This window comes from Pan troglodytes, chromosome 16, assembly GCF_028858775.2.
Source record: "Pan troglodytes isolate AG18354 chromosome 16, NHGRI_mPanTro3-v2.0_pri, whole genome shotgun sequence".
In the NCBI taxonomy this organism is placed as follows: Eukaryota; Metazoa; Chordata; class Mammalia; order Primates; family Hominidae; genus Pan; species Pan troglodytes.
The window spans coordinates 24826408-24841144 of record NC_072414.2 but is presented as its reverse complement, the minus strand read 5'-3'; the positions used below and the strand labels follow the sequence as shown (position 1 = coordinate 24841144).

At 39.3% G+C, this 14737-nt stretch overlaps 1 protein-coding gene across 7 annotated transcripts in view; it reads left to right on the top strand.

Annotated features, from left to right (window-relative positions):
• FMN1 (formin 1) overlaps positions 1 to 14737 on the top strand; it is a 430759-nt gene that overhangs the window by 272150 nt on the left and 143872 nt on the right. For all 7 annotated transcript variants that reach the window (XM_063794664.1, XM_016927883.4, XM_063794665.1 and 4 more), the window contains one exon: positions 14254 to 14315. In XM_063794664.1, the coding sequence (XP_063650734.1) occupies positions 14254 to 14315 (62 nt within the window). The remainder of the gene's footprint in view (positions 1 to 14253; positions 14316 to 14737) is intronic.

Below are 14737 nucleotides of genomic sequence, written 5' to 3'. Positions count from 1 at the left end.
GCTAATTTTTTAAGTAGAGATGGGGTTTCTCCATGTTGGTCAGACTGGTCTCGAACTCCTGACCTCAGATCATCCACCCGCCTTGGCCTCCCAAAGTGCTGGGATTACAGGCATGAGCCACTATGCCCAGCAAATGTAAATCTTTATATTGACATTTCACTTATATTTTCTGAGTGATAATACAATCTCTTAGATGGTTTCAGTAGAATTTAGTATGAGTTTCACAGTGGAAACATCTGAAACCACACGGCCCTTTGGGTTTCAGTTCATGTTGTTTAGTTGTTTGACTTTGCTACTCAGCAGAATACCCATAGGTCCTGACCTACAAGACACTTAAGTTACTTTCACATCACCTGCTACTTTTCCATTCAAGGGAGCTTTGTTAGGGACTTAAAATTTCACTGCATTACAAAAATTAAAAATTCCACAAAAAACTAAAACATCTTAAATGATAATCACAGAGCATTCAGATAAGCTATATAGTATTTAAGCTCATTAACAGAGCTGAATACATAAGTGTGAATATGAAACCTCAGATACAGTGAGTTTGGCAGAGGGTGGCTAAATAGGCCTGTCATTGAAATTAGAATGGGATTCTTCAGGGACTTTAGAAGAATCTCAAGTTAGATCTTCCAGAAGAATTGAGTTTCTGAAAAATTCACATCAGAAGAATGTGATGTTAGAGCAGAGGGAAAAAAGGAAAAACAAAAACAACTGTTTTCAGGGGAGTTTATAGTCTTTTGGTAAAGGACTGACTCTTTTGAAGCAGTTATTGAAGTTAGGGATTCTTCAGGTATCACAAAACGGTCTTGTCTTGACAGTGGTCTCCATGAGCCTGGTGAAACTCAAGTGTGCTTGATTTCATCACCATGATGTGTAACGCTGTGGATGTGAGTTTTCACAATGTCCATATAACCTTAGACTGTATTCCGTTTGTTTTAAGCATGTCCTACTGCAGTGCGTCAGATTTCCCCATGGATAGAAGTCATTCCAGCCATGTGATAGTCCAGTTACCAGCTCAGGACTGTAAACTTTCCCATGGCATTCTAGCCTTATTAGATTGAATGTTTACTGTGAGTTTGAAAAGATATTTGTCGATCCAGACCTTTTCCAATGTTATACTCTAGATAAGAACATGCTTCTGTGAAGCGTAAGTGAACTTTCATTTCAGCGTCGGAATGTTGACTGTAGCATCACAGACTTCTAGTCCTTGTGGGAACTTTATTGTTCGTTTTCCTTCCTCAAGCACCTCTGTGATCCACCGCAAAGTTGGCTCCTAAGTTCTAAAAAACATCTCCATTCCATTTCTTCGTTTAGTAATGCATTCCAGATGAATATGGCGCTATAACTGGAGGTTAGTTTTCCTTTGGAGTCATTGACTGACACTGGCATCTGAAGGTCATTAGGAGCCCAGGCTGTATCAGTTATATTTCATTCTGAATTTGTGTGTGGAATGTACTTGGCCTTGTGTTGTCACCCTGGTGAAAGGACTCCCTGTGCTGATGTTGGCCTAGAAGGTTTATTTTAATGTGAGAGGGGCTATGGTTAGATATGACTGGAGGAGGCCAGCTGGCCACCTGGCAAGATCTCACAGCCGACCAGCCCTGGTGAAATGACCACAATTCAGAGGGTATTCTTCAGCCCTGTGGTCGTATATTCACCTTTAGCCATGCACAAAGCCCAGAGGGATTAACTCATACTTTCCAAACTCACGAGAAGCTGATGTATAAACCAGCAAGCCAGTATATTCACTTAGAGGAGAGTATTCCTTCTTACTACAACAAAACAAAAATTTGTCACATTTATTGATTGTTTTCTCCACATCATTTGTCTCTACCTGCCATTTTCCCCATTAAAATGTCATTTCCATCACTCTGTTTCGGCATATGCATAATAAGCACACAGTAAATATCTTTTTGAATGCAAAGAAACAGGCATAAACAGGTTTAGAGACAAAATACAGTACGTGATTCTCGGAAAAGTCTACCATTAAGTTGATAGGAGTAGAAGTACTTACAGGCATTCTGGATCGCTTCAGGCATTCCAGTTTTCCAAATGGCAATGACATTTCAATTTTTCTGAGATTGCAGCTTTGTCACCTTGATAACAGTTTTGTGTGTTTCAGTCTGCAATTGTCTCCCACAAATAGATCATCTGGCTTTTACTGGTTTGGCTCTTTAAGAGCAATCTTCTCTTCTTCTTTTGTAAGAGGAGCACTTCTCTGTGCTCTCCTTAACACAGCCTACACTCTCCATTCAGGAAGAGTTTTGGTTCTCTATACCTTAACATCTGACAGGTAACAAGGAGCAGGGCTAGTGTTCATTCCTTTATGCATTTCTTTGCCAGGAATTTCTATGATGATTAAGCATTGTTTGCAAATAACTGGGCTAATGTGTCATGCATAAAAGTCATATATTCAAGTGTTCGTTGAATTTAATTCAGTTTTTAAAAAATACAGACTTAATCTTAAACTAGATAGGATCAGAATGTCATGTATTCTATTCCAGTGCATTTGGACAAAACTGCCTGCTTGCCTGCCTTCTTTCCTTCCATAAAACTGTATTGAGTGCCAGCTCCGTATCAGGTGTCATGACTACAACAGCACATAAGATCAGGCTCTAACATCCTCAGGCACACCCAGGATGGTGGGAGAGATGTAAAGCAGCCCAACATTATAGTAGAATTGGCTATGAAATAACAGAGCAGTATCTTGACTCTTCCTGTAAAAGTTAAGTCTGAGAGGATGAAATAGTGGTCATCACACAGAGATGGAGCTTTTCCAGTTGAGGAAAGAGCATGAAACAGAACGTGAAAAACAGACATATGTAATCCCTGACTTTGGGAGGCCAAGGCAGGTGGATTGCTTGAGCCCAGGAGTTCGAGACCAGCCTGGCCAACATGGCGAAACCCCATCTGTACAAAAAACACAAAAATTAGCCAGGCGTGGTGGCACGAACCTGTAATCCCAGCTACTTGGGAGGCTGAGGTGGGAGAATTGCTTGAGCGTAGGAGGTGGAGGTTGCCGAGATCACGCCACTGTACTCCAGCCTGGGCAACAGAGCAAGACTCTTACCTCGAAAAAGAAAAAAAGAAAAAAAAAGAGAGACACAGCTGGAGTATATAGATTGTATATATGAATGTGGGTTGTTTTAAGATAGAAGGCAAGAAACACAAGCAGCATCCAGACCAGGAAGATCCTGAATAGCATCACAAGAAATGTTTATATTATTGCATCAGTAATGGGGACAAGAAATCTAAGAAGGGCCATGTTGTGATCTGATTTTGAATGCAGCAATATCTATCACACTGTTCATGGAAGACTGGCCTCTAATGTTTTCCATGCTTGGCCAAAACATAGATCTCTTACTTCACTTTGTCCCACCTGCATCTCATCTCACTGCACTCTAGCCAACTACAGTGGTCTTTGATTTCTTACAGAGGCCAAGTACTTTTCTTACTCTTTGTCATTGCATGCACAACACATTTTGAATGAACAGTTCTGCACGCTCCCTCTGTTTGAAACGCTTTTCCACCCCACTCTCTATGTAGCTAGGTGTTTTTCTTTAGGTTTCAGCTTAAATGTCACCTCCTAGGAGAGCCTTCCTGGGTCCTCCCACCCTAATACAGGTCATCCTAATTTAATACTCTTATTTCCTTCACAGCAACTAATATTTTATTTGTTCATCTACTTACGTTTTTATTTACATCTACCACGAGAATATAAGCTCTAAAAAGGAGACTGCTCACTGATGTATCCCCAGCACCTTGCACCTGTGTCTGGCACCCAGGTGATGATCATGAAGTGCCTGTTGAATGAATAAAGAAAAATAGGACTGAAGGTGGAGAAATCCTTTAGAAGGGATTGTATTTGTTCAGATGATAAATGACAAAGGTCAGAACTGAAGCTATGTCTATAGAAATGTAGAGAAGAGACCACGTATGAGGGATATTTGGAGAGAGAATTGCTACAGTTGCTCACATCAGATGCAAGGAGTAATACAGAAGACTTTTGGCTGTACCTTGGGTTTCTGGCTTTAGCAGGAATGTCTATAATGGTGCCCCAAGCCAGAAACTGAAAACACAGGTGCAGAAGCAGGGCTTGAAGCATAAAGGTAAATTCTGTTTTGGATGATTTGAGTGTGAGATGACTGGAAACATCTCAGCTAAAGTGTTCAGTGAGCATCTAAAAATCTACCTTTGTGCTAGTGGTAAGCAGATAGGGCTAGGTTAGACATAACATACTCCCAAAAGTAACCTTTATCCCTTTATTTCTACCCAAGATAGTGTTAGATATCTTGTAGAAGAAAGCCAAATCCATATGCTGGCTGAAGTGAAAACACTGAATCACTAAAGGAAAAGCCTTGGTTGTAGAGGGAGAATGGTTTCAGGAGGGTGACCATAATACCAAAAGCACTTGCATTTGGTCCAGGAGAGACTCTGAATAAGTAATCTACTTACTGCTGGTTTTCCATCTGCTAGATAGGATGACTTATATTTAAAAGCATTTGGCATCCTGGGTCACAGTGACTGCCTACATGATTGCAAATTAGTGTTTTCATTCCATGTTACTGAGTTCCTCTTATTCTTGTCCCAGGGGAGATAGAAAATTGCTGTTGACTATTCTTGATATAAACGTTCATATGCATTGCAACAGACTAGATGCCAGAAACCTCCTGGCATTCATTTGGAATTTCCCATACACGCAGAATTAATATTTATAATATTTAAATAACATCAAGATAAAACATCCTTTATTTAGTTCTTACTAGTTCAGAACGTCAGTTTGAGAGATCAGCTGCAACACTGGCTTTCTTTCTGTTTGGGAATCTCAGTTCAAAGTGTACAAAAGGGATGTCAGCTATGTGCTCAGAGTCTAAAACCCAGGTCTGAGAATGCCCGCTGGACCTTGTTTCCTTTTGCCTTAATAATTGCCAGAAATCTTTGTCAAAGTTTATGCAAGTTGTCTAAAACGTAATGAATTCGACCAGGCATCTGAAATCCAACATAACTTATCTAGGACTTTCCTGAGGAACAATCTCACTCTAGCCTAGAAGAGTGTCTACTCAAAAGGCTTTTGGTCTTCAGAATTTTTTTATCATGCACCCCAACAGTAAAAAGTTTGAGTGCATGCTTCTCAAGGTCTATTTTCTAAAATATAAGTGTAGGACATAACTAATATGCATGTTATAAAATATATGAAAAAAATATGAATTAAAATAAGATTAGTAATATTTTTAAATGTCTTGCTAATTTTGATGGCTTTGGGTTCTCATGAGCCTGATATCTCAAGGCTCAATATGCGATTACAATGAGTCTCATTATTAACAGTAATGAAGTTAAACCCACATTTTAAGTAGCCTTAGTGATAAATTCTGTTTATGGGGATCAACTTCTTGGCGGGTGCCATTTGGCTATCCTTGTTTTTACCCACTTCCATAACTGATGAAGAGTTTGTACTAGCAACCAAAGTGTCTGCTCTACCATTTTCCTATTGTTGATGGATTATCTTAAATCTGGGGTTTCACTGCAGGAGGCTTTTGAAGCCAACTTGTTTATTTTGTGAAGTTTAGTTAAAACCAGATTTTAGAATAAGAAAACTTCATTTAATACCCCCCCCCCATCACAATATGTTGAAAGCAAAGGAACAAGTGAGCATGCCATGTCTGAAAGAGTTTATTCACCAAAAGTGCCATGTGAACCTGACCTGCTGACATACAGACTAAATAAATGGGCAGTTTCAATTAACTTATTAAATATAGGTAGAGCTAAATTTTTTAAAATGTTAGATAAATATAAGTAGTCACTCTAATGTTTTCCTTTCCTTTTCCACCTTTTCCTCCCTCCCGCTGTGTCTAAAACACCTAAGCAGCGGGGCTCCCACCTACCCTTTCTAAACCATTCTGCATTCCTTCACTCGCAGAGCTGAGCCCAGAAAGCAGAGGGTGGCATTTCTTTGTACTTTACCTTCAGGCAACTGGCTGAGACCATCCAATCTGCCTGGAATGTAATTTTGGCTTAAAAGAACCAGAACTAATGGACAAACAGAAGCAGCTTAACCCAAACTGTTTCTCATTCCACTGCCCTCTGGAGAATAGAGGGGATATAGAAGGGGAAGTTTTGTGAATTCTATGCCCTGTGCCCTTCTTTGAGGTTTGAACCATGGACAATCTTAATTGTGCCTGTAAAAGGAGACCTTGGGCAACTTGAGGCATAGTACATGCCTGGACTTAGGAGAGAATTTGGATTTTTGCTTTATGAGATTGAGTGATTTTGAAGTTTTGTAATAGATTAGATAAGTATCCCTTTTGCGATTGTCCATTTCTTCCACCACCCAGGCAGCTCCTGTTCACTGTGTGTTTTATACTTGTCTCTTACTCCATCAGAGCCCAGGTTAACATGACACAATAGCAGGCATTTAGCAATTTAGATAAGATTATAAACTATACTATAGTCTCTTGATTTTTTTTTTTATCTGTTTGGATGCAACTTTTGTTTGTGTTTCTTCGTGTGCTGTGTGCCTTAGTTTTCCTTGTTAGTCAGTTTTGGCATGCAGTGTAAAATTACAATTATTGTTATATATTCAAGAAAATTAGACTTTATGTTACTAGAGATTTTATTTTATTTTTATTTAAGATAAGGTATTTTCAAGTTCCAGGTTTCTTTTTTTTTTTTTTAAAGAAATTCTGTCTGCTGTGCCTTAGCTGCAATATTGATTATTTTTGAAGAACTGCAAATAGTTTGTAACAAAGATTAAAGCTTAATCATTTTATTGCATATGTTGAAATAGCATATTAGAAGTGAACCATGTATTAGCATGAATTAAATAATGGTGGAACTATGAATGTATATACTAAATAAATGAAATTTTCATAACATGGGCTGTATGTGCTTCCCACTCTGGGATTGCTGATCAATGTAAAAAGCATATGATGCCATTTAGAGACCGTGGTTTCTTTGTAGCCTTTTGTGGGTAGTTTGTTCTTAATTGGTTAATTCATTGAAATTTTTTTTAGATGGTAAGGATTTTAAGTGGAAGATTATTTATAGCCTGACATCTATGAAAATGAAATATAGTCTTCGTCCAGTAAATTACCACTGCCTTGGAGGATAGTTGGGGTGGTTGTCGAATTGAGCTTGGGAAACTAAGCAGTGTGACTTTGTGCCTTAGTTTCATCATCTGTAAAACTAGAAACAACAAACGCACCCGCCTCATATGATTAAATACAAAACACTTAGAACAATGCCTGGTACAGAGGAAGCTGCCAATAAATTCTATCAGTTATTAAGTATTAATCCCCAATAAAGTCTGACTGCTGTCCTCACCCTGTGGTGGGGTGGACAGAGATTCTTTTAAGCTGCTACTTAATTGGTGCCCTTAAGCGTCTCATTTGGATACTTGCATAGAGTGAGGATTTGTGCATATCTGGGTTTGCACAGGTATGCCTGGTGCTTATTGGAGGTGGAACCTAGTGTCCAGTAGGAGAAACGCAAGGTATAGGTTATAGGAGAACTATGACCATTTTGAAGAGGCTTGTTACAGAGCTCTTCAGCGGGAGCAGATCTGTACGGTCCCCTGGCCTTGCCTCCGAGTGGTCCTTCCACGCTCCACACCCCTCTCTGCTGGCTCCCCTTCTTTCCACTTCTTGCAGTTTTTTTCATAGACTTGGTGTTTGCTCTCAAGGAAGACCTCATTGTTGGGAGGGAAAACTGTGGGAAGATGTTTCTGCCTTCCCTTTCCTCAACTCTCAGATTGTACTACTGCCTCTTCCCATGAACCCCGTGTTATCGTTTCCTTTGTAGAGGTCACGAAGTAGGTTTGTCAGTTTTGTGGGATATAGGTGACATGAGAGTTTCAAGAAACCAAGTCCTTCTATATTTCTTTCCCTGCTCTGTTCTCTTTTTGTTACTGATTGAATTTCTATCGAGTTCTGAAAAATACCAGTATTTTGGGCAAAGCAGCTAAGGTTTATGTTGGCTGTTGCAGAGTTAACGTTGTAAACAAAATAATTTCTGCTAATAGAGTCAAGTAATCCTATCAAACTTTGCTTTCCTGGGCTGGACCAGACTATATCTAGTCCATTTGCAAAACATTATTACATACCCGCTTTGTGCAAGAGGCTTACATCAGTCACTTAAGGAAATAAAAAGAAGAATAAAACGGGCTACGTACAAATCATTCTCAAAACCACCGTCAGCCAAAACCTGGTGAGCCAACCCAACCCTACCTACCTGTGGCATCTCCCACACTTCGGATGACCAGATTTACTTTGGCTAATCTTAACAGACTATACAAGGTATGCCTTTCTCACCACCGTGTCCCATGCTTCTTGCTCAAAGGTGCTCCCTCAGTCAAAGAGAACAACTCCCTTAAATAACTCTGCCTGTCTTTTTACTCATTAGAAGCCGTTCGAACAGCAAGTGCATTCTTTGTTTATATGGGCATGGTACACTTGGAGAGAGAAGTGTTCAGGGTTGAAAAATGGCTGGAGAGCTGAGAGAATCCTGCATGTTCTTTCTACTTAACCCTGGTCTTGTGAAAAGCCATCTCTTACCCGGAGAGGGAATTTTCCCTGTTGTATAAGACCCTGACCCCTTGCATGTGCCCTAAAGCAGGCACATAGTTTTTATGTGTGCCTGTTAGTTTGAATTTGTGATACTGATCTGCTTTTTGTCCCTGCTGACGGTTATTATATCTTAATGGGCGAAACACTACTCTAATGATCCTTGTGTATATAATTCTTGTGGTACAGAGCAGGCACCAGAGGACCACATAAAAATGTTTGCCTCAATTTCCCTGCAAAAAAGAAGCCCAGAAACCAGACTTGACCAAGTAACAGATTTTTAAAGGTAAAGGAATCCAATAAAATTACCAGCTTTTCACAGCGTGTGTCTACTTCCTTTTGACATATTGTGAGGTGTAGGTGAAATATTCTAACCGAACTGACAGTGTGAGTGGGACAACTAAGGAGGGAAGGAGATAAAAGTAAAAACCACCAGCAATGATTGATATTGCAGTAGCAATGAGCTGTTGGGGTCTCCCCTTTGTGGACTTGACACTTCACCTTTCTGACACCATCTGCAGGAGTGTTAGTATAATGAGACCTATACAGATGGAAACAAAAGCTAGGATTACTTGGAATTACTGTATCAGAGCTTTGAGGCTTGCTGTAAAATTGCATAGGCTTGTATTTGTTTATTCAGTTTATGAGCGGTGTGCCTGTGTGCATACACATGCGTGGAAGAGACAGAGACAGAAAGTGAGTGTTTCAAAGTATAAAATGGAGGGAGCGATCTGATCTTGGGTGACGCCAAAAATAGTTTAGTTGAAGACTGACTTCTTTCCACATTGTGATCATTATGATTACAAATTAGTTAACTAATTAATTGGGCTTATGTAATGGCTAATAAGTTTAATGGTAAGTGCTTGCAAGAATGACTTAATCGGAGAGCATTCATTGATTCTCTAATACATTGTTCCAGTATTTTGAGAATAGAATTATCAGGTGTGGATTCTGGCTCTCTAGGATCCTAAACTATATTTGGTGACTAAGACATGGGATTATGTACATGTACGGCAGTTCTCTTAGGCATCCTAGGACTTGGTAGGCCTTTTTATTTTTCAGACTTCTGGCTGATACCCTAACCTTCCCAGGCCGATATTATTAGAAATAATACAACTAATTTAATCTCCATAAGTTCTAGGCTCAGTATCAATCTCTTGATATTGCTTCTGCTACCTCTGAATTTTCTTTTACTTTTTAGATTTTATTTTTAAGATCCTTCTGTGGAAGAGGAGAAACTTCAGTGGAATACTTGGCATTGGCCCTAAGTTCATCTGTTTATCTACTTCTTTTACCTGTCCTTTCCTCTCTACTCCATTCCTTTCCCAGTCCCTGGGGGACAGATCAGTAGTCATGCTCACCTCTTAGACTCCTCTGCCTGTTTCTGGGGGGATGGTACAAAGCTCTTCCCCTAAACCTAGGCTCAAAGCCTCAGAGTGGTTTTAGGCTCTCTAAGTCCCCAGAGCTAGTTAGCAGTGTCACTATAATAGTGCTCTGTAGTGTCTTTCTTTTTTGCCCTATCCTTTCTGTCCACACTATTCAAGTTTTTGCTACCTCTTGCCCATTACAATAGATTCTAAATTAGTCTTTTCAAATTTTGACTTTTTGTGTGTGTAATATAATTTTGTCCAATTTACTCCTCCATTCATAACTGCTCAACAGCGCTCTCCTGTATAACAAGTGTATTACAGATTCATCATGGCATTCAAAATTCTACAAGGTTTTACCCCAAACTATGTTTGGAGTGTATCTTTCTAGTCCCTTTAATTAAGTCTCTCTTCAAACCAAAATTGAACTACCTGCCATTGCCTAAACATTTTGTGAGTCTGTCTATTATCTGCTGCTTCTAGCTGGAATGTTTTGTATCCTTCCAGTTTACGTTCACAGGCACGTATTGCATACTTACAAATTGTCATTGCATGGATGAATTTAGCTTAATTATTGGTGATTAATAGATGAGTGTTTTAAGTGTCTGCCTAAAGCAATATAACAGTTGAACTTTTTTTACTCAACCTTTTTTCCTAAGGAGATACAGCTATTTAAAACTTTATTGAATAAGGAAAGATATTTTCCTTATTCATTCCCTAATAATGAGAAAACTCATCTTTGAAGTTAATTATTTTTGTTAGGGAGTATTCAGGCAAGCGGTATAATCTACACCGAGTATGTGAGTTGGGGGCACAATTATGTAACTGCTGGCCAAACCTTGATTTTTGGACAGGGTCAAATTGGGAAGAAGCAAACAACCATGATTCAGATACATGCCTTACAAGGCTGTGCCCCTTTAGAGGCTCTCTGGTTTCTTTTTAAGACCCTATGTTCTCTTTGTCAAGAAGCTTTTCCTCCCATCAGCAGGACTCACTCTTCAGGAGTCCTGTGGTATAATTATACCCACAAACACCTATGTTGTACATGCTACACCCCTGGTACCATGCTGGGAGACAGTTATCAAGATGCTTAAGAAATCAACTGCTGACTGCAAGGCTTTCACAGTCTACTGGGAGAAGGAAACAGTTATGCAACATACCACAGATTCTTAAAGTATACCGTCTTCACCTTATGTAAAATATGAGAGAGGTACCATGGCAGAGGAAAAGATTGAGGACTTAATGATGTGAGGGTCGAGGGATGTCCTTCCAGGGCTTTGACCTCTGTGACTTGGAGAGATAAAGAAAGGGAGGAAGCCATGGCATGTTCAGGAATGGGGAAGGACACAGGGTGACTGGAACCCATGGTGCATGGAGAACATGGTAGGAGATGAGATTGGAAGTGTAATTGAGGCCAGGCAGGGAATGAGCTTAACAACCAGGCCAAGGAGTTTAGACTTCGCCGAGTGTTTAAAGGAAGATATTGGAGGTATGTTAAGCATCACAGTAAAATTTTGAAATCCATGTTTTTAAAAAATGACCTTGGTACAATGAAGGATGGATTGATGAGAAAGATTGAAATTAGAGATAAAAATATGATAATACAGACTTGGAGGTACCTGGCATTTCCCTTAAGACACTTGATCCGTTATTTTTTGTAATTAGAGTTCTGTGTCATAGACCTTTCCTGTTAATAATGCTTTCTGAAGTTGGGTCTTGAGTGGGGTTTTAAAGGACTGGAAGGGTTTCATAGTAACTGCGATCAGAAACACCTAAGAATTCGGGAAGGTTGCATTTACAGCACAAATCACTCAGTAGTTGTAGTTTTCTTTCTCTAACTCTTTCCAGATGTTAAAGGGGATAAGGCATTAACAAGCATTAAAACACATTTACAATGTATATATTTGAAATCATGATAGTAATAGCTCATATAACCATTTTGGGCTTATACCATGTTCTATGTGCTATGCTAAGCATACATCTTACCTCACTTAATATTTTCAGTAAGTGGTATTAGAGCTGTTTTATAAATATGCTGAAGCTCAGAAAATTTAACATGTCAGGATGACACAATGAGTAAATTTTGCTCTGTCCATGATAGTCACCTTGATTTTTTTTTTCTGTACCTTGAATGTGTTCCTTCAGAAAAAGAAACTTGTCTTTGCAGTTACCTCTCCCTGGGACGTTATTCTCCAAGATAGCCACAAAACTGATCTCTGCAGGTCTTCTCTTAAATGTCACCTCCCAAAGAAGCCTTCCTTGAGCCTTCTGTCTAATGTTGTACATTTCTCTGTTTTACTTTCTTCATAGTAAATTGTTATCTGAAATTATGTATTTACTTGTTTATTTTCTGTCCCCAGATTGGGATATAAATTTCATGAGATTAATTAAGTACTTTGCACTTCTAACTTAAAAATCCACAGTATTTAGAACAGATCCTGTACACATCCAACAAATATTTATTCAAGGGCTTGATGGGGGAATGAATGAAACCATGTCTTCAGAGCCCATGGTTGTTCTCAGTCCCAACCTCTCTGGGTGTTATTTTTCTGCTACTGAACACACTGGAAGGGGCACAGCTGACAGTATCATCTGAGGAACTGTGTACCTGGGCCCCAGACTGATTAACTTTTAAAAACTGAATATTTACTTACTAGGAAAAGAAACTCACAGGTCATTCTCTTTCTCATTAGTTAAGATTATTTGATTATATCTAAGCATGTAATATATAGTTACCCAGGATGCATGATTAGTTAACATGTAAACATTTTTGGTAGATTATTGTTTAGAATTTGACCTTTTCTTTTGCGCTCATGTTGGTTGATTTTTGTGAGAGAATACTGAGATTTACATAAAATAGACATTGTTTCTGGCTATTTTGGTTTTCAACGCACTAGACATTTAAAAATGCATGTTCTGTCTGACAAATTAGTGGATTTATATGATCTCCACACACAAAACAACAGTCTTGAGAGGGCAAATCCTTTCTTTCTGTCCTTAAACTGCATTTTTCTTTGGTGGTTTCAGATTGGCCTTTGTGGATGTGTGATGTTCCTTTGTCTTGGTGGAATCTGAGGTGACTTACTTTGACTCTAGCATATTAACCTCCTCTTTTCTCTCTGTTCCACGGATCTAGGAATAGCTTGCTGATTAACCCCTAAGTTTGAGAAGGTGGCCTGCAAAGGAATTTTAAGTACATTTCTTGCTGTTCTGTGAGGTTCCATGATCTTAGCTCAGTTAATTTTAGCTTTGTTAAAATTGTATGAAAGGGTTCATGTGATTCTAAACCACAGAAGAAGCAAAATACCTCAAAAACAACCTGCCCCTTACCTTGATCCCCACCTTCCCAAAAACCATGGTGTAATGCAAATGAACAGAATAAATAGTTGACGAGCAAAATTTTAAGGCATTCTAAGTATCACTGGTTGGTTTAATAAAATTAATTAGCCTGCCATGGAGAAAATTTACTAGCGTGCTGGTTAATTTCACAATGTAAAGTCAGGGAAGGGAGGTAGGGTTGAGGGAACAAACCTTATTAGTTTTGAATAATTATTTAAAGATGTGGACCTGCTTATTTCAAACACTTCGATAGCCAAATCCATTAAGGATTTTAAGTCTCAATTTTTGCATCCCGGTATCTATGGGAAGGTACCTCTCTAGATGAAATCATAAGCATATTAGTTAACGGCTAAATTAATCTTAAATAATACAGAACAAGTAGAATCGTAATAAAGCCATGGGAATGAGAGCCTGCCTGAAGACTGGCTCATGGGAGGTTTCCATAATCTTAATTTGCTATCGATGCAATTATTGTTTTTTCTTGTCTTTTTAATCCAAACAAGATGTTGGCAGTGGCCACGGAAAGGTGCCTGAAATCACATGCCTGAATTCATTTAATTTGCCAACATTGTCTTTTTTCTCTCTTTCTTTCTGGTAATGGGCAAGAGTCAGTTCTGGTGCATTAGGTACTAAATCTCTTCAATTACCATCGGGAAGAAAGATTTAAAATTGTGCTTGAAACCTACAAACTGATTTAGTTTTAAAGCACAAACACTTCTCCTGTGGAGCCTAAATTAAACTGCAGAAAGGACTCAGAGCCTGAGGAATTAAACAAGGCAGAGCCAAGGCTCAGGCCAATGATAGGAACCATTTTGGTTTCTTTCATTTGAGACCCCTGGTGCGAAAGGAAGGGGAGCTGAGAGGCACAGCTTGTGTAAGAAAGCGCAATACTCTGTTAATTGCTTGGAAGCTGGATGTGGAGTAAACATTGGTGCAAGGGACCTAATCAAATCCCTTATCCTCTTTTCTTTTTGGGTGCTTGGCAGCCATTTTCAATGTGGATGACTCCGTGGTTGATCTGGAGACGCTGGCAGCCTTATATGAAAACGTGAGTGTCAAAGACTTACAGAGCTAGCATTTCCATATTTATCTTCTACCTGAGAAATGACTGAACCATTCATGTTCTTTGGTAGTAAGGGTTTTGACGTGGCCTGAAAGAGATTAAGGCATAGAAACACAAGCTTGAATGGGAGTGGATGTGAGAAGCACTAGATTCCTAACTCCCACTGTGGTATCTGGGCTAGCAGATCTCATTGCACACTTGGAAGGCAGGGCATCTCAGGTGGACACCACTTACGTGCCCTGGAACCCAGTCCTGTCACTTGCTGGCCAAGTGAATGAAGGTAAGCTGCCTACTGAAATGATAGCATGCACTGGTGTCTACTTCTGAAGAATGGGACTGCTAATACCAGCTTGGATGATTACTCTTAGTCCAAATGAGTTGATATTGAATGTGGGAAGATGTGTAGA